The following is a 25590-nucleotide window of genomic DNA, read 5'->3' on the forward strand; positions in this document are numbered from 1 at the left end:
AGGGTTAATAGAATTCGGAAGGGCGGGTGCGGGGGACCCCCGCAAAATAAAAAAAATAACAAAATCGAGTTTTTTCAAAGTAATTTCTTCGAAGAAAATTACTTTGAACGAACGGGTGTCGGCAAAGGGACATAGAAGTGTATCTGCCCATCTGGCTGCATCCGTTTCACTGGATTCGGTGAAGTGGCAATTCACCACAGTTATTGTGTTATTATAAGGGTGTGTGGAGCCAGTGATTTAAAAGGGATTTTGAGGTAGGGAGGGTCAGAGGGGTTGGAGAAGTAGTAGAAGTGAGGTATAATGGGGCTTGTCCCCCATAGAAATGTCACAAAAAAGGCAGCGAGATGTCTCCTGCAATTAGATGTATCCGATCCGGGTAAGGATGGGAAAGATCTAATCCAAGACTAGAGGGTCCAGATTGCACTGCTTTGTGCAGTTTAGTGAAAGTCAACCAAGAGAATGACAGACGCCATAAGTCAAGTGTAGGCAACCTACATCTCTCCAAATGTTGGGCCTCCAACTCCATTTAGCCCTAGTTAGTCTAGTCAATGGTGAGGGAACATAGGAGTCTTGAAACGAAACCTCTGAAGAACAGAAGGTAACCTACACCTCGATATGTGGCGACTGGGCCCCTCAAAACCTTTTAACGCAAAGAAAATACAGAGGACATGACTGGGCCTGCCTAAAGGTTGAGCAGGTCACATCTAGTTTAGGTGAGGCATGATCCCTGAATGACAGCGGGACTGGCGGGATGTTGAGACTGTCCGTCTCCCTGGGATAAGGGTTCAAGGGACAACATGTTTTCATCCTGAAAAGCGAACTGATATTTTGTTTTGAAAAAAAATCCCTGTAATGACAATTTCTTAAATGCTGGAGGAGACCTTCTCTCCAATCATGTTTAACTGTGAAAATGTTTGTTTTCTATTAGAAATAGCTGGGCCTGGAATAGGATCTTGAACTTACCATACTTCGGGCCTCATTCCAACATTGCCGGTATCGTGGCGGTAGAGCTGCCAGGATACCAGCAAATGTTGTTACTGTTTCTGGCACCTGGTCCGGCAGCATTGCTGCCGGATTCGGGTGCCATAGGGACAGTGTTAATCCCCATTCATGGAGTCCATGAGGGGATTTGCCATCATTACCGACACTAGCAATGCCGGTGCCGGTAACAGCTTTTTTGCCAGTAGGGCACCTGCCTTACCTGCAGCTGGAGTTAACTCAGGTGTCCCACTGGCAAACGGTCCGGTAAAGTGCTGGTATCCATGAATTCCCAGCACTTTTTTACTGGACCGGCCGAAGTAGAATGAGGCCCTGTGTCTATTTCCTGTGAGGGGCATTGAACTTTCTCCTACTTCTGAAGCAGAGCTAGTGGATACTGTGATTGTGAAAGTCTATGTGACAAAGTGTCAAAAAATAATACATGAACATTGTATAAAAGTAATGACCTGCTGCCTTGAAAAAATATTACATTAAAAAATAAAATATATTGAACGTCCACAAAAGTGAGTTCTCCATATGTCACATTTGAATGCGAGTCAAAATCATTTCCATTTCCATCGTTTCCTCCTTGAAGATCATAGTGGAAAAACGGTTCCATTTATAGTAGCATCTCATGATAATAAGCGGTAGATGGGGATGAAGGCATTAGCTTGGGGCTGCAGTCTGCGGCTGGGCAAAGGTACACTGAATCCTGCACAGTAACAGGTAGAATGGCAGGTTACTTGCAAAAGCTTTATCTCTGTCTCACCTGCCGTTGTAACACAGATGAAATGGGGACATAAACATACTCCGGTCCTGGCAGTTGTGCATCCCACCATTGGGATTTCTCCACCCTACCACCCTTGGCTGCCCTTGCCACTTCCTTCCTGGCCTGCGACCGGCACTTTACCATACCTTGCTCCCTCCCCCCTCCCTATCACCTGCACTACTCTTCACAGCACTTGCACGTCCGAATGTCACAAGGCCTAGAAGGGCCAGTATTGTATATTTACTGCTTTGCCACTGTTATTTACTCCCCTTGTTCCCGCCCCACCTTGCCTTTTGGTACCTGGAAACACCATTCTGTTGTTAGGCACCTAATAAATGTTCATTACATAAAATAAATACTGCACTGTCTCCAGCTGCATCACAATATTGTAACCACCCTCCCAATACGTCTTAGAGTTAAGCAAGTCCAGGAAACGTGTGTGCTTCTTGCATTCTGGCATGTTTAACATTGCCTCTGTGAAGTCCCACTCCAAGTCCAATTTCTCTGGTTAAAAAAAAAATCACCATTATGGTTTTTGCCAACTTTGCCTATGTCTTGGCCTCGGTGCATGGCTTACTTTTTACCCCCGAAAGTTCCCCAAACCCGAGAAAGTCATTACTGACGCTGTCTGCACAGTTGGCTGCAAAGTTTTCCTTCGGTAGCTTTGAGTTAATAACTGTGTACGAAGAAGCTCAATGTTAATTCTTGTGCGAAGGAAATGGGACTCCGGGAAGCCCTTCATTCAATGGATGAGGTCATCATCCTGTTGTCCAATGACGTATGTCTGATGATTGGCATGCGTCCAATCATGCTATGAGTTTTCAAACCAACATCCGCGCTAGGTCTTGTATTGCTTGTGCAACGTTCCTGCGTGCACTCCTCCTTGGCCTTTAGTTTACGAATTTCTGCTTCATCTTCCCAGACATGATATTTGCAGCTCTGGAAAAACATAAAGCATGAAAAAAGAATACTTTGAGTAAGGTGGCTACGTACATTTACCCCACCAATATACCACAGGTTTGCATTTGTTCCTAAGCCGTCCTTTGGTCAGTGAGGAGGTTCTGATTTCTACAACAAGTTCTATTCTCCATCCCTTTCTTTCATGGTTCATGCAATTCCCAAGATTATTCTACCACACTATCCTCTGGTTACGAGCTCGAGCATCTAACCCACCAGCCTGTTTTAAAGGAGTTGTGTACACAATGGAGCTCATTTTGATCCTATTAGTAACTTGACGGCGGGGATCTGGCACGTTTGCACGCAGCGGTAGCCAGGTTCCCGCTGCAAAATGTTCATCATTTGCATGGCAGAGTGTAAAGTGCAGGGCAAAAGGCGATGTACAAAGTGAGTAAACGCTGGCTGGCATGCTTGCATGGCAGGCAGCGTTTCTTGTAGTTGTGAATGCTGTTTACTATTCACTCATGGTAAGTAGTGGTCACCATTACAGTGAAATTATGCTCGACAAGCCAGCATGTCAGGCAGCATTTAAAGGATAGTTCTGGGACTTTTTTTTTATTGTCCCTACGGTTCGGCCATGTGTTTTTAAGCATAAATCGGTAGATTGTAGAAAACTTTCCTATGGACCTTACCCGACTTTTCGTCCATTAACGCACTCAAAATCAGCCGTCATTTTGTGATAATCCTATCATTTCCCCCCATCGACCTGGCTCACCTGCGTTTGCGGCACTAAATCAAATCCCCCGCCCCTGAAACAGACTTTATCAAAACATTCATATTCCCCGCCTCTCTCCGTGACGTGACTGTGCTGCGTAGGCAAACGCGCCCAGGCGTCTTCTACGCGACTCCACACAGAACCCGGAAACCAACACAGATCAGCTCACAACACAGCGCGCCACAATTCGGAATATGAAACTGTACTTTTAAATCAAACAGCAATACGGTACATTTGGTAAAGTACATTTATTGGACATCAAATGTTTAGAGAATATTCAGCGATTTGCATTTTTCTTTGCTCTCGATCCAAAATAGTTCGTCTTGAGGCAAGCGATGTTCGTGTGCAGTACACAGGGTGTTGGTTTACGATAAAATAAGCTCTTCGGTCGCACTGATAATCGCATGGCTGTTCCAACAACGAGGCACTAGGCCACCACAACGGTATGTATGTTGCATCTAGCCATTAGTACCGCGTAAGGGCATACTTGTACTTGGCGATCGTCCCATAAAATGGTCAGGGTGGTAACGTTGTTCACGCGGAGAAGCAACTGGCGGTTATAAAAGCCATCCGCCGGTGTCTGGTACTCGTGACACAGACAATAATGAAGGATGTACCTGTTTTAAAAACATAAAAAATGAAATTAGTCTCACCATCAGATCTTTATTAAAATTATTCATTTTATATATTAGGTCGGGAAATTATTTCATAGCTAGGACAGTGCGTCATTTCCAGTAACCCACCCCCTCTCCTCCGCCTTTTTCAGAGCCGCCTGAGCGCCAGTGACCACTTCGTCACTGATATGATATAATATGGCATTTGCAACGCGCCTATACACAAGTGTTTCAAGGCGTGGCGAGGCAGGGGTGGGGGGGAACAAGGAGAAGAAGTGCAGGGGTAGGGGGAAGGTAAAAGTGCAAGGGGAAGGGGAGGGGGGAAGTGGAGTACAAGGTAAGTAGCATAAAATAATAAATACATAGGGCCAGCTGGTGGCGAGTGCAAGGTAAGTGCAGAACAAGTGCTGGGAAGGGGGGGGCTGTAGGATACTGAGACAGTCCCCCAGTGCAGGGGTTGACAGGGAGGCAGTGCAGGTGGAGAGTGGAAGGGCCCAGGACCGAGGTCGCAGACAGTGGACCAGTTGTAGCAGGGGAGAGGGAGAGAGAAAGCAGAAGCAAAGAGGAGGGTTTTGAGGTGCTTCCGTATCTCCTCAAGATAGTGCGCAGTACAAAACAATATGCCACATAGAACGAACAAGTACAACTTAACCCGTCTTTAAAGCTACTGTGTAGTAATTAAATTGCGGTATAAACTCATCTAAAGAGTTACTTACATTATATTTGCATTTTCCATTGTGTCTGTGCGTAGGGCAGCCCCGAAATACCACTCCTTCTATGCCGACGTTATTTCTTCTAATGAACGAACATTAAATGGCTATCGTTTCTGAAATTTTATTCATTATCGTTTCTTACGTTATTGCACCACACCCCCAAAAAGAAGTCTTTCGGGATGGTCCCGGCCTGTCAAGGCCAAATAACAATAGAACATTATACTGAGTCGTGGGCCATTCCGGCACCCGAGCAAAAAATCAAAGCAGCTGACCTTCACTTTGAACGAGCACACATTCCTAGTTAGCTACATTCAGTGTAAGGCCATCTCACAGGACTTGAAATTTACACTCCATCTTTGCATTTTGTCTGCGTGCTTTGCAGCCCCAGAGAACCATAAATACAGAGACATTCTATATGTTTTGAAAAATGATTTATATTACTGTTTGGTTTAATTTAATGCGCAAATGAACAAGGTTGGATAGACACATTGCATGTACACTGAGCAATCACTTTTATTTACACAATACATAGCTACACATATTCAATGGTCCTGCGACATGAGGAGACTCGAGAGCAAAGTCACAGGTGACACCCGGGTGGTTCGCACTACTGCACGGTGAAGGGAGGGGCAAGGGTGGAGAGACACATTGCATGTACACTGAGCAATCACTTTTATTTACACATTACATAGATACACATATTCAATGGGCCTGCAACATGAGGAGACTCGAGAGAACAGACAATCAAATTACAATCATTTAAACCGTGATGTGTATTTCTCAATGAGCTCTGCTTTAGGTGGACATGGAACAGAGGCAATGTTGGGTGGCAATGCAGTTGTCCCCTGCACAGGTTCGTTCACAACTCCATGTATGTGCCTATCTAGGACATCAACAATAAGTCTCTCAATAAACTCATATTGCATATCCTCAAACACTGGTTTGATCACCCATTGTTTACTTCTTTTAGTGAAGGCCTTATTGTAGCGAAGCGTCCCTAAAGTTCCGGTCGTTCTACTTTGTTGACGGCCAACATTATGGTTATGTGCCAAGACCGCTAGAAGAGTCCGATTTATCATGCCCTCCATGCCAAAATGCAATCGTTTTGGCCTGTACTTTAGGCACATATTGTGGAACACCTCCAAATCTCCTGTGTGGCAGAATTCCGTGAGTCCCCTCAAATCTCTTGTTATAGTTTTATCAAATACAATCTTTTCAATGGCTTTGTGAGTGGGTGATGAAGGAATCAACCACTTCTTCTTCCGTGCCTCCTCTGTGGACAAATGGTCATGTTCACAATTGTGGAAATGTTGGTTTGTGGTCCAGCGGTGAACGTTGCTACAGTGTAGCATTACTGACCGCCATTTTTCCAGTAGAATTTCCAACGACCCTTCACGTGTTTTTGAGCTCCACCAAAGATGGTTGCTGATTGACTTGGACCACTGTGAAATACCTTGCATATCTTTTTTTTTACCTGCAGCCGACATTTTTTTATTGATTGTTTTTGCAAGATGCCATACGTCAAATTGGTGATTTATATTTTTGTACTCTTCTCTCATTGTCTTGGCAATTGAAACGTGTCTGTCCGTGGCTATCAGGTCGATCACCATTCCCCGCGATTGTAGTTCTTGCAATGATGCTACAAAGCCAACTTTCTCCATGGCCACTGAGGATGTACTTTGTGACACCTGCACGACCACCGAACTCACAATTTTCTTACTTTCCATGTCCTGAAAGTGGTAGGTGCAGTACTTGGCTGAAAATCCTGGGCTGTCGCACTGTCCATCACCGGCTAGCCTGAACCGTTTGCCCGCGAATGTACTTTCAATAGACATTTTTTCCATTCTCCAAGCTTCGCTAATGGCTGGAAATAGATAATCGGTTTGGTATTTGTAGAACTGAGTTTTCGCAATGAAATGGATTCCCACAAACTGAAAGAAATACTCTAACTTTTTAAAACTTGAACCACTAAAAAGTGCGGCCGCTGCACAAAGTAGATTGCCTGCTGGCAGTTGCCCCAGCATGGGTTGTGCAGACCATGAGAACGGATGATATTGTGTACAGGTGGCATGTATTTTAAGGTTAGTGCCTCGAATTGCACGAGTCACATTAATCAATGGCTCCCCACATACTTCCCCACCAACGGAATGCCCACATTTCAGCATAATAATAATATCAATCAAACAACTATCGAATACAATGAATTTGGCCTCTTTCCTTATACTGTCACTCTGCATCCCAGCTGGTTCGGCCTGTAACGTTGAGGACATGTCACTCACATTAAAGGTACAATCTCTGATATTGTCTTCCGCTATGTTCAGTGTTATTGATGGTGTTTCATTGTCGTCCATTACATTCTCTTCCATTGCAACATCTGTTCCTTCTCCGGCGATGGGGGAATAAAACAATTTCTTCAACTTTCTCGCGGTCTTAGTTTTTGCGGGTGTGGATTCTGTGAATTGATCTCCGACTGCATCCGAACTACCAGGAGGACATTCGCTATCAATGGCTGGTGGTGGTATAGCTCCGTTGTCAATCACTTCATATTCTTCCCATTGGCACGATGCATCTCCAGTCTCAAGTCCCTGCCAAAAGGTTTGACAAGCAACATCTCTCGTTCGCTTCACTGTCTGTGTAGATGTAGTTCGTACACCCACTCGCAACTAGAGGACAGATTGGAAAAGGGATGTTCAGTTTAAACACAACTTACAGTATTGAACTATTAACAGTGAAAAACAACATAATATAGTGACCAGGACACTAACCTTCTTTTGCTTTCTTTTCTTTGAAACTTTCTTGCCTCGAACTTCAACATCTGGACGCTGTTGCTCCGACTCGTGTGTGCATGTCTCCACTTCCTCTTGCGCTGCAACGACTATATTTTCATGATAAGCACATCCATCACGCACTGACGCTCCATCGACTCCCTGAAACATAGAACTTTCATTAGTATGTATAATAATATTGAAAACACAAAATGTACTTGGGGACCAATACCCACGTACATCTCAATAGCAAAACACGAATGAACGCATTGTGTAGAACATTCAAACGACAATTATTCACGCATTGTTGATCTAGTTAGATGGAACTGTCAAGATCCATACCTCGGGCTCCGCATAGACTTCCATTGATGATATTATTGCATTAGTATGGTTTTCTATTTTGTTAAAAAGAACATAAACTTTGTGCAGGCGTCAACGACTCATCTAAATAGACCTGCACAAATGATCAGTTGTCTAAAATAAATAATGGATATCTAAATATGATTCGATTTGCTCGATCGTAGGAAGTGTCACCACCCAGAGATCTGCATCCACTACTAGGGGTGATGTTCTTGTAGAAGAGGCTCCGTCATCTCCCTGAAACATAGTACTTGCGTTAATAAAGAAGGAAGTATAGTGGATGTAATCACGTCATATGATCTCGCTTGATCGAACTGTCAGTATCCATACCTCGAAATGCATAAGAACATCAAGGGACGCTGTAACTGCGGTGCACACTTCTGCAAGCTGTTGCGCTGACCCGTAACTGCATGCTCCCCCTTCTTCTTGGCTAATGCTCCATCGACTCCCTGAAACATGGGACTTTCATAAGTAATGAACACAATATTGAAAAAAGAAGACACATAGGAGGGCGACGACAGAAGGACATATCAATGGCTAAAAACGAAAGAAACATTGTGTGTAACAATCACGCTACAAGAATGCAAGATCTGATGATCTCCATCGATGGAACTGTCCGGAAACGTACCTCGAGCATCTGAGTGACATCAACGGTTGTCGTCAATGCGTTGGACTCCTCAGCATCTCCCTGAAAGACAGTGCTTGCATTATTTTGGATAACAATAATTATAACTGAAAACAAAGACTAGAGGACGAGTACTAGGGTGTACCATTAGGTAAAATAATTACACGATAAATTAAAACTATTGATTTACATGCCTAAAACAAGTCAGTGGCAGAATAGCTAAGTAAGATTACCCTATAGGCGCTTGAAGTGGCTGATGACTGCAATAACGACACGGATGGAGAATCTTCCGCCTTCATATTGAGTGGATACATAAATGGGGAAATTATTGTTAGCTAATGCTACACACTACCGCAAGGCCGAGAGCTAAATCCGTAAACTTGACTCACCAGTGGAGGGATGTGGACGAATAGAGTGGGAATAGCGGTTGAGAGCAATTTTCGCCTTGCTCGCAGTGTTTTCTTCTTTATTAGCAATGATGTGTAGTACATATCTGAGCTAAAGTGCCTGCTGCAGATGCGGTATCGATCACCCCTCTTGTCCGCAAAGACTTCTAGGACTCTACTTTCAAGCTCAGACGGTGGATATCCGCAATATCGGACCCATTCTCTTATCTGATCTATTGTCTTAGGGAAAACATGCATTATAGTACCTTCAGATTTATTATGGGTCTTCGAAGGGCAACCGCCAATGGAACAGGCAGGCATTGTGGAAAGTTCTGAAAAGTAAAGATCAACAATTCTCAATGAATACCAATGTGTTAAAAATTTAAATGACACATAAAAGGTCCAATGCAAGGTTCGTTTTGGTTCTTGGAACTATACACGTTATTCACATGCGGATAAGTATTTGAATAATTAAATGACACATAAAAGGTCCAATGCAAGGTTCGTTTTGGTTCTTGGAACTATACACGTTATTCACATGCGGATAAGTATTTGAATAACTTTAAAAAAATAGAAAAATAATTTGACTAAACTCAGAACATGTGACTAGTTCCTTGCATGTACTGTCTTGAACGAAAAGAAAACATGGATGCAATTTGATTATTACTAGCAAATAGATATAAATTAAAAAATTGGACGCCAAATGATTATGGTACATGGCCTTACCTTGACGAACAAACAGTTAGATGCAGGGATCAGAGTAGTTTCTTGTCGTAGAATAGGGAGCAGTTCACAGGTTCCAAACTGACGAGTTTGCTCGAAGTGGTCACGGAAGTTCACAGAGACGAAGAGCAGATAACCAGCACCTTCACGGGTTGACTAGCAAAGCGCAAAGAAGTTCTCATTCGAAATATGAAGTGGGTTATAAAGAATTCGAAACAGGGGTGTGTTTGTGAATGAATGACGTGTATATGTCGTGGCATTATGCGGTTTGCAGGGGGGTGTCCAGCGTGAGGGGGGATGCTTGGCAGGAGACACGGGGTCTGGAGGTAGACATGGGAACAACAACCCATGCTCTATAGACCACTTTGAAGTGTACATGGTCTTTGGCACCTCTTGGCCTTTATCGCTCCCTGACAGCTCCACTTGCCAGCGCAAGTACCCCGGTGCGAACTGCCTTTGATAGGGCGGGGGGTGGATTGGGGCGGTGGTCGTGCAGACTAGACACAGGAAGACTCGTGAATGGAGACACACTTATGTGGATTGAAGGTGGGCGGCCAGCGTGAGGGAGGATGCTTGGCAGGAGACACGGGGTCTGGAGGTAGACATGGGAACAACAACCCATGCTCTATAGACCACTTTGAAGTGTACATGGTCTTTGGCACCTCTTGGCCTTTATCGCTCCCTGACAGCTCCACTTGCCAGCGCAAGTACCCCGGTGCGAACTGCCTTTGATAGGGCGGGGGGTGGATTGGGGCGGTGGTCGTGCAGACAAGACTCGTTTGCCGCAGGGCCTCACCAAGGAGAGGCCATCTAACTGCATGTAAGAGGCAGGCTGCAGGATCTAGTACATGGAAGGCAGGGGGGTGAGTTTATAAATACCTCACTCTCCCAGGAGAATATATGGGTGCAGTTCACCCTGGAGACCCTGGATGCCTAGGCAGTTAGTCAGCCTGTACCCGGTGCCCAAAAGGATGATTTATTATGATCAACCATATTGATTATTTACCTATAACCATGTTTTGTATCAATAAAATCCAATGGCCTTTTATTGTCAACGCTTGAACAAAGTGGTGTGGTAAGTATTTTTGGGGGAGGAGGCAAGGCCGGGAGGCTTGATGCCAACCCGCAAAATAACATATGTATGTCTGCTGCATATGGGTTCAACGGTTATGTGGATTGAAGGTGGGCGGCCAGCGTGAGGGAGGATGCTGGCCGGAGACATGTGGTGTGACAAGACAAGGCACAGGAAGACTATTCAATGGAGACACACTAGATTCATTTAAAAAATCAAAACAACCATTGTTAAAATATATGTTGGGTTTTATTTTAGATCTTAATTTCAATTGAACATAAATAATAAACATTACACATTGTAAAGTTCCGGTTGCAGCACATCCAGGGAAAATCCGCGGTATTGTCCACTGTCGCTGGGGAAATGTTGTCTAATGGCAAGTACCGCACAGGCAGGTATTACTCTCCGAACGCGGTGTCCGAGCCTCCCGTGAAGCCACCAAGTGAAGCAACGATAGGCCACCAGCCTGTATCACCTGTGAAAAAGAAAGATGCAAACTGTATTAAAATGACAAAACTTTCTTATCAATGTCGATTCAGGTAAAAAATGTCATTCTGCTTTGAAAAAAATTCTATCTAGAAAATGCACAATATGGAACCAATTTACATGCGTTCGAATGATATGTAGATGTAATTTTATATGTGGGAGACGACCATGAAATAGTAGTGGCATCACTGACATCACAACCAGAGTATACTTACTCGTTACTCGGATTACGTGGACGAACAGTGCCGCGAAGTTCGTGCATAAGCACCATCATCATCCTCAACACGGTCCGTGAGAGGCAGGCTTCCCCGAACTCTGGCAGCTCGGTGATGCATTGCGGACTTGGCTCGCCTTCCGAAATGTAGGCCAAGCACCCGGAATTTTCACGGCAGCAGCAGTTCTCCTCCTCAGTTGGCATTAGCTCGCACTGATTGCACGTGCACCAGGTGGAGACGCCGTCCATGCGACATGGTCCAGGCTCTTCATCCGTTGACTGGTCCTCCCAACTGCCGTCCGAATCCCCATCGTTTTCGCGTGCTTGCCTTTCCAGTAGTTCCTCCTCGGTGTACTCGGGCTCGTACATATACGGCATTATTGTAGCCATTGTGTGGTAAAGAAAGTAAAATAATTTACAGAGATGGTACAGGTGTTCACAAGGCCTAGAAGCGGCGAAGGTAGCTGACCAGAGCACAGAAACGAGTCACAGAATACTGAAAGTAACATAGAGAGAGGAATGGAATCGAAAATCTGCTGCTGTGTGTTGTGAAACGGTGTGTTTATACTTATTGAGGAAAGAGGCGTCCTGCCATTTCCATGGCGACACTTTATTAGCTGAGGCGCAGCGATTGTTGACACGAAACGTGCTTTGGCGTTGGGAAATGGGCGGTACGCGTCTGCTGATGTCAGGCTCAGGGGCGGGGGATTTGATTTAGTGCCGCAAACGCAGGTGAGCCAGGTCGATGGGGGGAAATGATAGCATTATCACAAAATGGCGGCTGATTTCGAGTGCGTTAATGGACGAAAAGACGGGTAAGATCCATAGGAAAGTTTTCTACGATCTACCGATTTATGCTTAAAAACACATGGCCGAACCGTAGGGACAATAAAAAAAAAGTCCCGGAACTATCCTTTAATTGTTTACAGTGGATCCCTATGCAGCGTTTACAATGCATCCCTATGAGGTCCACCTGCGTTATACTGCTGCGTGAAGCTGGCGTACCTCATAGGGATCTCAAGCATTTGCGCCGGCATGAAAATTCATGCCGGCCCAAATGCTGGAGCATTAGTATGGTGGAAAGGAAGGGAGGCGGCGGAAATGCAAGTTGCGTTCAGCCCCTCCTCTCCATGCAAATGATTGCAAATGGGACGCAGTGTTAATGAAAGGCTTTTAAGACTTCCATTAACTGTATGTCCCTATGGAACATGCACTCTAATTACTGGTGTGTGTGTCTTGTTTCACAAAGATTATTTGTATTATGACGTCTATTCCATGACGCGAAGAGTTTTTAGACAATGCTTTTTTGAATAAAATGTGTTTAAGTGATCCTGACCTCATCTGATTGCTGAATCTTAAATAGTAGTTATGTATGGAACACACTTTGTCTGACCCCCATTCGTGTGTAAAGGCAGGGTAGCTTGTGAGATCCTGTCTTGTTTACACGTTGTACTGTACCCTCAACTAACAGGCCCCCCTTGAACAAAAAAGAGGGTTATTCTTGCTCAAGTAGGGCCATATACTCCATCGGAGAGGCCAGCTCACAACCGGGAAGCACTCAGGAATCTGTTATTTGAATGCCAATTACTTTTTGAACTGCACCTGCTCGCAGACATGTCTGGTGAAGTTTGAAGGCGTACCTGAAGAATGCTAACAAATAGCTTTGTCATTCTAGCACCAATGTGGTTGGTTATATGTGCATGGCACATCCTCCTGGGGCAGTGGATTAGGGCAAGCTCTCCTGGTTTCCTAGGAAGAGAACTTTGGTGTCAGCACTGTCCTGTGATATGCAGCAATGGCAATGACCTCCCTGCCTTTTCACAAAAAGGATTCTGATTATTGATGTGTTGTGTGTTTCTGTGTCTCCCATCTTGAAGTCGTTATTGAGGACGTTGCTACGCGTTTTGCATGATAAAAACAAAACAAACAATAGGCAAAACCTTTTTTTTGAGGATTTGAATCAAGAATCAGAGAGAATTGCTACTGATAGGGTCGTCCCTGGTTGCATGTGATAATGTTATCTCGGAAAAAGTCGTGAGGTGGGCAACCTTTTTCCCTGCACCCCTAAAAGCCTCTGCCCACATAGTCTAGGATGGGTACAATTTTGTATTCTAACTCCAGTCCTAGAATATTTGGGGAAAGTGCTTGATTTTCGTGGGAGTGCAAATTTGGGGAAATGTCAACCCCCCCCCCCATAACCCTTTCCCAAGCAGCATTAACACTGGATACTGTTGTCCCTTGATATCATCCCCTCACACCCATTCCTACTGGTTTCCTTCTACCTCTAGTCTACACTAGAAGTGTAAAGCCTTGTCGACACCAATGCGTGTGGTTTCCTGATTCTTATATGGGTGCCTGTACCTCCATGTGCCCACCTATTAATATCAAGAGCAAGCTAGTTGGCTTGCACTTAAGAGCAAGAAGTGTTTCTTGCTTACAGGCAAGGGTTGCCACGTGGTTCCACAGGACAGAATTCTCTGTGCTAGCATGTTATTCTAATCTCCATTACACATCCTTCTTTATGTAGTTATGGTCACCTCCTGTGCTTATGCATGCAGTAAACTCTGCTAAGGGCAGGGGGTGGACAAACTGTGAGCTACTGAAATGTTTTGTCCTGTGGTTACTCAGCATTGACTGTTCTGGTTAGGACTGATGGGAGTTGTAGGCCAAAACATTTGAGAGTCACAGGTTGGCTTCCCTTACCCTATGTTTTGTCGGCCAATTGGTGAACCCTTTTGTTCCGATTGTAAATATGTGCACTTCCCTGAACAATGATCCAGATGTATGCATCCATGTGTGTATTTCCCCGCTTTAATGTATACTGGCTTCAGCTAGCCCATAGCTATTAACAAAATGGCTACCCCTAGAACATTCATCCAATTCCACAAACCAGCCTGATTGAAATCGCAATTGTGTAACAGGAAGGAAGCAGACCACCGGATCACATGATGAATCACACACCAGAGGCCCCTGCATCCCTTCAGGGATTCCACCCCACAGCGGATATTGAATACTCAGGAGGAAGGTGTTGAAGGCACATTGGAACATTATTTCAATACAAATTCCAGGCAACTTTTCAGAGTGGTGCAGTATAGTAAACATTGTATGTTAAACATAGTTTGTTCAAACAAATACAGACAGCACTCAACTATTGTAAAGAGATACATATACATTTTACTGCATTTCATGTAATTTTAATTCACCTTTTTACTGATTTTTGCAATATGTAAAAATGATGTAGGACAAGAAATTCACAAAATTAAAGAAAACCACATATGGCTCTAAATGGTCAGTATCAATGAGTTATATCATTGTAGGCCAACGCTTTAGCAGTTATAAAGTGGGCAGTTCTACTGCATATAAACATGCTCTGTCATTTTACATTTAAACAAACATATCCACATAGTGCAAAGTGCACTTTTTTCGAGCCAGTGATAATATAATTGTTGATATTGGCACAATGAAATGCAAAATTGTTTAATATATATTAATGCAATGTACAATATATAGTACAGTTGTTCGAAATCAAACATGTTTAACTTCATCATATTGACAAGTCCTAAACATGTATGGGCTTGTATACATGTTACATTAAGAACTGTAAACATACAAAATATGTATTATAAAGACAAAGTGAACAGCTACCCCCTCCCACCGTTCTCCAGTTCTAGAAAGAACTCTATTTACAGTACGGATACACCATTAGAAATGCACCAGGCCTTTATGTTTTCTTTGTGCATACAAGATATTTTATCTGTACTTTTTATGCACAATCCATATTGGTCATAATATTAACAATGCATACATATCATGACAAACATAAAAACATATACCAACATTTTTCTCATACAATATAGGCTACGTTTGTTCTACAATGTGCCTCTAGTGTGAGGTTAGTATTCAAAGTGCTTTCAATGTAGTCAGGATATTTTTATCACTTTATAATTGTGTACAATGTTTTTCTGGGTGTGCGCTAACAACCATAGGATTTTTATGTCTAGTCGGATTCGATGTCACAACACTTTCCCATAACTAGATCACAGTCTATGTTGTTTGGTAATGGTTGTATAACAAAACTTCAAACATTCGGTGGCTACACACAGGTGTACACAGTCGCCACTCTTCAACTTTTTTCTCGGATGTTGTTTCAGCAGTTGCGTCGACACAGAGTGTTTCGGCCCTTTTGGTACTGGTACCTCCAAGCGACCATACCATGTAATGTTCTTGTGGGCCTTCAACAGGCCGGGGGAGAGGTTGATTGCACGATCTCAATCGATATTCTAGCCCTTTCTTGTATGTACATCTGGCAATAGCTTGGATCCAAGGGACAACATTATTTAATCTATTGGATGGATCCTTATACCATCACTTCACTCTGGCTGTTACTCCTGGAGCGATTTAGTTTTAGTAAGAAGCGGGATGCTTCTCAGTGTTTCTCAGCTGGCGTCCTACGGCAAAACTATCTGCATGTTTTTTTTCTTCGTTTCCTTCTACATACACATGGAGTACAGCATGCTCTTTCTGACAGGGCTCACAAGTGGGCACATGTGTGGAATTGAAAAACCTATGGTGGACACCCATGAGGTCTGTGGCCTCCAAGGGCCAAAACACCAAATATTTGTTGTGAGTTGCACAGGCAGTTGCTGCATGGAGTTGTAGGCATTTGTTCCCTTGCATTCCATGCAGACCACTTCATTGGGGAGAATACTTAACCCTGCATGATCTCCATAAGTTCCTCCATTTGCATCAGGCAAGGCGTGTTCCTGGGCTAGGGTGGGGCAGATGAGTTGGGGTTCCTCCCTACTGAGTTGGGCTCTGTAACCTCCTGCCACACTACATGGGGTACATTTCTTTCTGGTGGCATGTTCTCTTGTTAGCATCTTTGGGCACGTTCTCTTTTGGGGAACCCTGTTCCTGCTTTGTGACCCCCTGAAATCTTGACAACCCCTGTTGATTCAGGTATGGTATGAGATGAGGATTTTTATGTACCGGGGAACCTGGTGGATATCCCATCTACTGCCTTTGGGACTGCGGTAGGAAGTGGGTGGTGGGTCCCTGCCCCCAGGATCACCCTCTTCCTATCACACAGCATCCAACATGGGACTTCATCAAAGAAGGCAAAAGATGTAGATATGAATAGAACATTTGTTACTTCAGCAATACCTATTTTTATGTCAGTCACTCTTCATCACATAACATCTTTATAAAAAAAAAAACATTTTTAACACCAGTATTCTTTATTTTAGGGCACTTCCCAGTCATATCCGAATCACGAAGCGTCCCTGTGATAATCTCAGACGAGAAATCAAAGATTTCAGGTAGGATAAACTCAAATAAGTAAAGAATTGCAAACCACTGTTGTTCTGTATTCCCGCTACATCTCAACTAGTAATGATAACTACAACTGAATGTTTCTTACTGTTTTTGGTTTGCTTCTTCTGCATTGTTGAAAATATTAAAATTGGAAATGTGTTTCCATATGATCACTGTTCACTGTATTGAGCCAGTTCTAGGGCAAGACAAAGGTGATCCCAGTGACAGGCCTTCACGTTGGTGACTTTGCCTCAGTGTGTGAGAGGGATCTTGGACAACTCGATGAGTAGGGTGTTTAATTGTGTTTTGTGCTGTATTTTATATAGGAGAAAGCCCCTCATACCCTCAACCCATGACCCCTTCTTGACTCTCCCACCCTGCCACTACCATAAAAATCAATAAAAATTCACTCAACCCCCACTAAGAAATGCAGCAGGAAATCCAGTGAAACGGCTGCAGTGAGGTGGGTGGATACCCTCTGAGAGCACTTGGACATAACCACTGGAACCGCAGCATTCTCAGTCTCCATAGAACTACCATCCTGATAATGCTATATTCTTCCTCATACAAGAAGCAGCTGGAAATGAGGAAAAGTGGAAGGCAATGACTGCAGTCAGTGAGGTATGGAGACGCACTCCTTGATCCAGCCCAAACTGAATCCCTTGAGGCATGAGTGACTGTGGAAGACTTAGGCAGAGGAACACAGGAGAAGGGACATAGAGGTCAGAGGAGGCAGGGGGTGACATGCAAGTTGGTCACTGAATGGTGGTGGATCCCATTTCAGGTGAAGGATAGAACGGGGAGAAGAGAGCAAAGAGAGGATGAGACTTGAGGGTCAGAGTTTAAGGCCCCTCTTCTTCAAGAGTGAAGCATTGCTACCGGGATAAGAGCCTGTGTAGATCTTGTGCTGGAAAGACACTGAGGCAAAGAGTTCTGCAGGAAGAAGACATGGAACTGGTGCTGTCTAACATGCCATCAGCTGGGTCACCAAATAGTCCCTTTGGGATTCCCCATGTGTTCCATCACCTATAGAAACTGGTTCTTTGTAAAAGCCCTGCTGTTTTGTACCTATACATGGGGATTTTGAATGCTAAAAGATAGAAAGTTAGATGAGTAATGCATCTCTTTGTATCTCTCCCTGTTTCTCCTTTCTGGGGCCCCACCCCTTCCCTGCTCCTTTCTCCCATTGTTCTCTTCCCTTCTTTTTCAATAAATCAATAAATGTAGTGATACGTTTGAGTACAATGAGGCATGCACATTTTGTTATGAAAAGTCATAGAAAAGAGTACTGGACACTATCTTTTTGTGAATATCTTTTGAGTCTCTTGGGCGACTATCGTGGTGAGTACCTCTGAAGGAACTTGACAGCAGTTATGATTCCTAATCAATGTAAATGGAATGTCCTTGGTATGCATTGTTTACATATGCAGTGCAAAAGGGAAATCCCCTAAAAACACATACAACATTGAAAGGGACATAGCTTCCAAGTACTTCAATAATCATTGCCTTCTTGTGCAATGCAAATATAGGCATACAATACATTGCAGACAATTCCACTGCAATTGCTAGATATGTCACAGTTTATCTTACCGAAGCTGAGAAAACAGTGCTAAAAGACCTCTGGGATGACATATCATCTGACAAAATGCTGTCACAAAAATTAGACAGCTTCAGTATAAAAATGCTCTCCCATAGAGAATGTGACTGCAGACCGTTTAACAGGTACAACCTTATATGGAAAACCTGAAAATATTGTCTGGCTAAACCTTGGTCCATCTTCATCACAAAAAAAATACTAAAATCATATCAAGAGATAGAAACAATAGCCACAAATGATCCCAACAGCCAGGATATTTTTAAAAAACTATTTAATTGACATATACTACCCAAACAGAAGTACTGCTCCTCCCAGTAGAACATCAAAACAAATTTGAATAATGCAAATTATCAACAGAAGCTGCTACAGTAATACGCAGAAATGAAAGAGCTCCTGATAGATGAAGTAAGCATGGTTTCCAGCCTCCTGTTGGCTTTAATTCATCTCAGAATGCAAGAAGTCCTAAAAACCAACTATGAAGAACTGTTCGGAGGAAAGCACGTTATGGTTTTCGGAGAACTCCTATGGTTAACACCAGTAAACAGTCAACCTATTTTCAAAATGTTAGGACACAAACAATGCCATAACACATTCAGCAGTTTTGGAAATGTAAATCTCTGGCAACATTTTCACTACACAGAACTAGCTCAAAACGTGTGTCAGCCTGTAGATCTCACCTATGCTTACATTTTAGAAAGCATTAGAACTGGTCTGCTTGCTAAAGATGCAAAACCCATCTTTAAAACTAGACTAATCCATGAGCTATATGGGCAAAACACATCTGCCCCTTATTCCATGGAACAGTTTACTCAACAAAATATAGAAAACATGTCCTTAATGCCAACCCTTGCAAGCTGTAGTCAATTCAATGATACAATGTTGAAAAAAGAAATGCAAACCATAGTCCATATCAGCTCCACAGACAAACTAGAAGTGCACGACATGACACTCCCTATGTGTCAACAAGCAATAGTATGACTAAATAGCTCAGAAAAGTGTATTTCCAACAGAGCTGCATTATATTAGAAAAAGGATTCACTCTGTGTCTAAACTGCAGAGTAATCCTAAAATGTCACCCTAATATAGAACAAGGTTTAGTGAATGGAGCAATTAGTACAGTTGTTGGCTTCCAAACATATCCACATGACAACAACATTCAGTTTGTCAACCTCTGCTTTGACAAACTTGCAGAAGTTAGATAAATAGGCAGCACAATAGCACGTTTCGGTCTTTTTAAAGACATGTACGTAAGCAGAGAACAATTCTCTCTATCGCTTGCATATGCTGTCACTATTCACAAATCGCAAGGTCTAACTGCTGACATTGGCAGCACAGTCTTCCAAGAATGCATGGGTTACGTAGCACTTTCATGCCTCTGTACACCCAATGGCCTATTCCTAGTTAAGTTTGATTCAAACAAAGTCAACGCTTACATTTCTTGCTTCCTAGAATACAACAGGCTATGTAAACTGAACACCCCATCTAGATATGTACCATGTACCTAAAAAAAGCTTTAAAAAGAAAACAAATACAAACAGAACCTATAGCAGATCTCCTAACAATACAGCTGAAAAAACAAAGAACAACTGCTACATCAAACAATGCAACCACAAAACTCTCTAGTCCAAATAAAAACTGCAGGCCCATCAGAAGACAAAGAGACACATGTCTCTTCTCGAAAAACAACTGCAGGTCCATCAAAGCCTGCAGAGGCACAACTCTCTGTTCCGTTTAAATTCAGCAACATAGCTGGAGAAATTGATATACAAAGTAGCAATAAATCTTCTCTTCCAATTACCACCAATTGTTCACAACATTTACTTAAACGGCTCAGACCAGTTGTGTTTGCAAATTCTAGTTCTTCACAGAAATGTCACAAATAATCATGAAATCACTTACAGTATCTCAGGTATAAGGCAAGCATTGGACTACTGTACAGGAATGGTAAAATTCACCATAAACACACAGGAAGATCCACAAGAATTCCTAATGTACTTACTACAAGTACTATAAACCAAAACATCCCATACAAATGAAATCTTCCAGATTTCATACACGTGGAAACATACATGCCCTCTCTGCAACCATGTTTCACAGGAGCATATCCCTAATGAACCATTTGTGGATGTATCCATACCAAATGGTGACTCCATTGCATTTCACCAGCTTCTGCAGAGTATAAATCAGAACATATTATGCCCTTTTTGCAATTCAGACAATCGTTCCAACATACAAATAAACTCACATAGCCAATATGTCATACTAATGCTTCTAAGGTACAATGCAGATGATACCAAAAATAACTGTAAGCTCAATAAATTTACACACGGCCAAGAATCTCTTGGCAAGAAAACCTTCACACCAATAGGCATAATATACCACACTGGTGTCACAACCACTTCAGGCCACTATACTGCATATGTCAAGAAAATAACTGGTTGGTTTGAATGTAGCAACACTTCCGTTACTCCAAAAGATAGGTTACCAGCAAATCTAACAAATGCCTACATAATATTCCTACAACCCAAATGTACTCACTAAACTCTAGTACAATACAAAGTAAGAATACTCCAACGGGTATCTAACTACACCCATAGTATTACAATAGTCATTTTAAAATCCAAGTCAGTTAGAATACACCAGCGTGTACCTAACTACATCTATAATACTACAATAGTAATTTTAAATCCAAGACAGTTAGAATATGCCAGTGGGTATCTAACTACATCCACAATACCTTTAATTGTAATACACTTCAAATATGCTATCACAGTTATTGTTGCTACAAAAAGTCTTGTAAATTCCAATATAGTTAGAATACACCAACGGGTATCTAACTGCTTTAAACATACCCTTAATTACAACACACTTCAAACAATCATCCTATCACACTTACACTCATATAATATATCCATGCTACCACACACAAGTATTATGCAACATGTCCATTCTTTAAAACTATATACTGGCAAAACATTGTATATATTTACATTAGGGTTTTATTAATCCTCTATGGATATTTTTTCCCAATGACCCATTGATTATTTCATGTTGGTATAACAGTGAAACGGACACTAATGTTGCACCAAACATACTACATAGAATGTACTGCTTATGAGGGTATAAAAAAGTAAATCTATTTGTACAATTGTATGCAATTAAAGGTTTAAAATGATCTTGTTTAATAAATTGTACTGTTTTTCTTCACATAAAAAGAACCAGAGATTCCAGCTTTATTACCATATGCAACTAAGTAACCATACCCACTATTATCCTATTTTTCATACAGATTCCATAAGCACTATCCTCAATTCTGCTACTACCATAAATACCATATATACTACAATCATATCAGTCCACCATATTACAAATACTATATACTCCTCCTACAGCACCTATCATTTCTATAAACATGTAACTATGGCTTCACAAAATCATTCTGAGGTGGCCATATACTTTTTTTTTTACAAAGTTTGATGAGAATTCTTCCAATGTCCCCAAAGTTATAAACTGCCCAAAAAGTGCTCTTTCTATGAGTTGAGCAACTTAACCATAACTACAGGGCTGCTACCTCAGGCCCTGTAATATATATATATATATATATATATATATACACAGTGAAAGCACTTTGTTAAAGGGATTTTATGGTTAAGTTGCAATAATAAAAACCTATGAAATCCAGTGAAAAAACATTGTTAAAGGGACGTTATGGTTACAAGTAAAATCGAAAAACCCCAGAAATGTGCCAGTTATATTAAACTAAGCAACCATAACTCATGCCACCACTATGAACTGCTAAGACTAACACCCAGGACATCAAAGATTACATCACAAATGCCATTGATGACATCACTGATGACTTCACATTTAAATTCATTTTGATGAAAAGTGTCTAAAAGGGGTTGTGTTTAAAATGTTGGTAACAGGATGTCAGGGGTGATTTGGAGACGTCTCATGAACTACTTAAAGTATTAAAAAACGTACTCATCTAAACAAAACAATATATTGAAGTGTTGTTGTTAATACACACATCTTATCACACATACATATAGGCAATGGCTGCAGCATGCACCATAGAAGTACTGCATTTATAATATGGTAATTTTGGCCAGTAAAATAATAAATGCTACCTTATCAGAGTTGTGACTAATGTTGAACATGGAATTAATAAGCAAACAATACAAATAAACCCTCAATGCATAAACCCCAGAGGCACATACAGGTAAACTGCAGTAAGGAAGAAACAAACAATATCAGCAGAAAATGGCAACATTAAGTTTATTATCATGTATACAATTGCATTATGTGTTTGAGGCTTGCTTATAGCCCCATGCATGTGTACAATGAGCTGAAGCTAAACTGTAAGGAAAGTACTTTAAGAGCACACGACAAGGTTAATGTCTAGATATATAGCACCTTTTCAATTTTATCAATTCTCACTGTTAGTTAACAAATACAACTGGCCTTGATATGTCAGTGAACAAAAACAAGTGGTGTAGATATGTGATGTCATCAGTGATGTCCTCAATGGCATGTGTGATGTCATCTTTGACGTCCTGGGTGTTAGTCTTAGCCGTGCATAGTGGTGGCATGAGTTACGGTTGCTTTGCTTACCATAACTAGCAAATTTCTTTTTCTTTTTATTTTACTTGTAACCATAACGTACCTTTGACAGCCTTTTTTCTTTGAATTTCATAGGTTTTTACCAGTGCACCCTAATTTGTTACAACTTCCTAATATTATACTCACCCCCAATATAGCATGATTTTAGACCAATCTAGGAAGTTTCAGAAGAAAACGGTGCCATTTCCCACCTTCTATCAACTTTCTAAAACATTTTACACTGTTTTTAGGTCGGCGACGTTCGCGAACAGCTAACGTCATCGCAGACTTCCCGGACAGAGTCACGTGATCGTGTGCGCAAGTGTGACGTGACCGCCAATGGGTCCGTGCTTCGTGAACATTTCAAAACTGCATTTTCAGACAATCTAGGAAGTTTCAAGCTGAACATTTACCCTTCCACAGCTCCTAGACCCATTTTTACTCATTGTTTATATGCAATCCAGGGGAGAACACCTGCTTGGAAGAATATTGGCACACCTGCTATTTAGCTTAAAAAATGGTAACATCCATGGCCATGCCTGCTGCCCAGGAGCCTCCACCACCAACACCACCAGCACCAGCTGATGGGCCTGGACAGGGGAAAAGGCGCAATGTTGCAGAGGAGGATCAGGAGGACCAGGAAGATTAGATAGAGGAAATGTCTACCTCCAGCCCCCAGAAAGAGTCATGGGTGTGGCAGTTCTTAAATACCATACGAGGGGTGCCAAAGTTTCGAGCTACCCATGCTGAATGCATTGAGTGTCGAATCATACTCAGTCATGGACAACATGGGCAGTACTCTTTTGGTGCTGCCACACCTGCTCAAACCACCTGGGCTGTTCCTTTCTCAGGAAGTCATAGGCTTTCTTCCTCTCTTCCTCTACCTCATCTTCCTCAACCACTCCTACCACCACACAGGCTACTCCTATCGGGCAGAAGATCCCACCAGCTGCCTCACAAGCCTTAAAACAGCCTGTTGATCCATATCTTCCCAAGTGAAAAGTACTCTACATTTACTGTGACACACCACTGCAGGGGAGAAGTTTTGAAGTGCTTTTGAGGCTGCAGTCAAGGAGCATGAGACACACTACTCCCTACCTTAGATTTAAGGCACGCCCAACATTGTATTCCATTACACCACCACTCCCTTACTCACTAACACCAGCGATGCTCAGCACATTCTACTATCAATACTTTAATACCCATTCCACATCACACAAATATAGTTATTTGATAGATCAAACTTATTGTTACTGCAATACTTTTTGTAAAATCCAATATAGTTAGAATACACCAACGGATATCTAACTACATTAATTAGAACACACTTGAAACAAATGTTCTATCACACATACACTCACATATGTGAAAAACCTGAAGGTGTCTCCATGACTAGTCCCTGGGGATCTGTCATCCAGGTGGCCAGGACATGGCCATCGCTATTGGATCCAATTCCTGGGGGTGGACCAGTGAAGGAGGATCACCTGTATGGGGTCCTCGGGGAGTGGAAGTGGCACACAGACGGGTGAAACGCAGTATCCTTGTTGTTGTAACACTTTTTCCCCAGCCTACCACGTAGGATACTCAGAAACTCTACCCCCCCTTTCTGACTGGAACACGTTTGCACATTACAAAAGACAACAGACTAACACCAGAGCCGTTTACCGACATGTCCCATCACAAGGGTCAGGCAACGTCAGGCAATTGACCAGAATCACATCCACCTGATGGCCCTTTCTCTTCCCCACAAGGATAACATTTGGAGCACGAAAGCACACTATGAGCAAGGCAGACCGCACGACGACAGAGCTCTCCAAGTACAGCAGTTTAAGAGGAGGGGAAAGGTGGCGAGAACCGAAAGGGTGACAAGGAGAGAAGCTACCCTGCCCTTTCTGACCCAGACCTGTGAAGCCTCCATGGAAGGAATCGTAAGACCGCAAAAAATAGCCAGCATGTGTTGCAGATGTCAACGGTGCACAGGGCCCTTCTCCACTCATAACCAAGCCAGGGAGAGATGCTTGCCACTGTGTTACTGTCCTTGACTCCAAAGACAAGAAAAGCCAAGTGGTTCTTCACAGCTGGTGAGCCGAGGGAAGAGCTGATAAGAAACCGAACTGTGTTGAACAAATGTAGCTTAAGGCAAATTGAAAAAAGTACAACAAACTATTAATTAGAGTGCGGAAAACTAGTGACAGAGGAGGAGTCTGGCACCAAGTGGGTGCTCACTCAAGAAACTCTGGCCAATTACCCTATGGTTGAAACTAAGGTTACAAGAAGGCCTTGGGAAAGGTGAGAAAATGGTCAAAGTGGTCATACAGGGGTCTAGCAAAATCCTCTGTACATTCGAAAGTCTTTGACCGGCAGATGATTGTAAAGCTAAGGGAAGTGAATCCAGCATCGTAAGAAAGTAGAAGGAATTGTGTGAATGGCAAAAGCTGGCAAGTGTGAACCCGGCAGAGGGATGCTGACGAAAAGGGGTGAAGCATAAAGCCCCAATGAACAGTGTGTTGACAAGAGTGAACCCGGCAGAGGGATGTCCACAGTGAACTGTTTAAAAAAAAAAAATGACTCATGAATGTCACAAGTGAAATTGTTTTGAGGAAAAGCCGTAGTGAACCCGACGGATAGAGGCTGATATTCGAGAGCGGTCTGAGCCCGGAAAAGGGGAACCCCTGGGTGAAAAGTCATCACCCAATGTGCA

General features: G+C 42.6%; 1 protein-coding gene across 1 annotated transcript in view; it reads left to right on the forward strand.

The window, feature by feature from the left end:
* Nucleotides 1-25590, forward strand: part of HNF4A (hepatocyte nuclear factor 4 alpha) — an 801419-nt gene that overhangs the window by 217023 nt on the left and 558806 nt on the right. The window contains exon 2 of the mRNA XM_069651329.1: nt 16624-16695. Within this exon, the coding sequence (XP_069507430.1) occupies nt 16624-16695 (72 nt within the window). The remainder of the gene's footprint in view (nt 1-16623; nt 16696-25590) is intronic.

This window comes from Ambystoma mexicanum, chromosome 3p, assembly GCF_040938575.1.
Source record: "Ambystoma mexicanum isolate Mex_15411 chromosome 3p, UKY_AmexF1_1, whole genome shotgun sequence".
NCBI lineage: Eukaryota > Metazoa > Chordata > Amphibia > Caudata > Ambystomatidae > Ambystoma > Ambystoma mexicanum.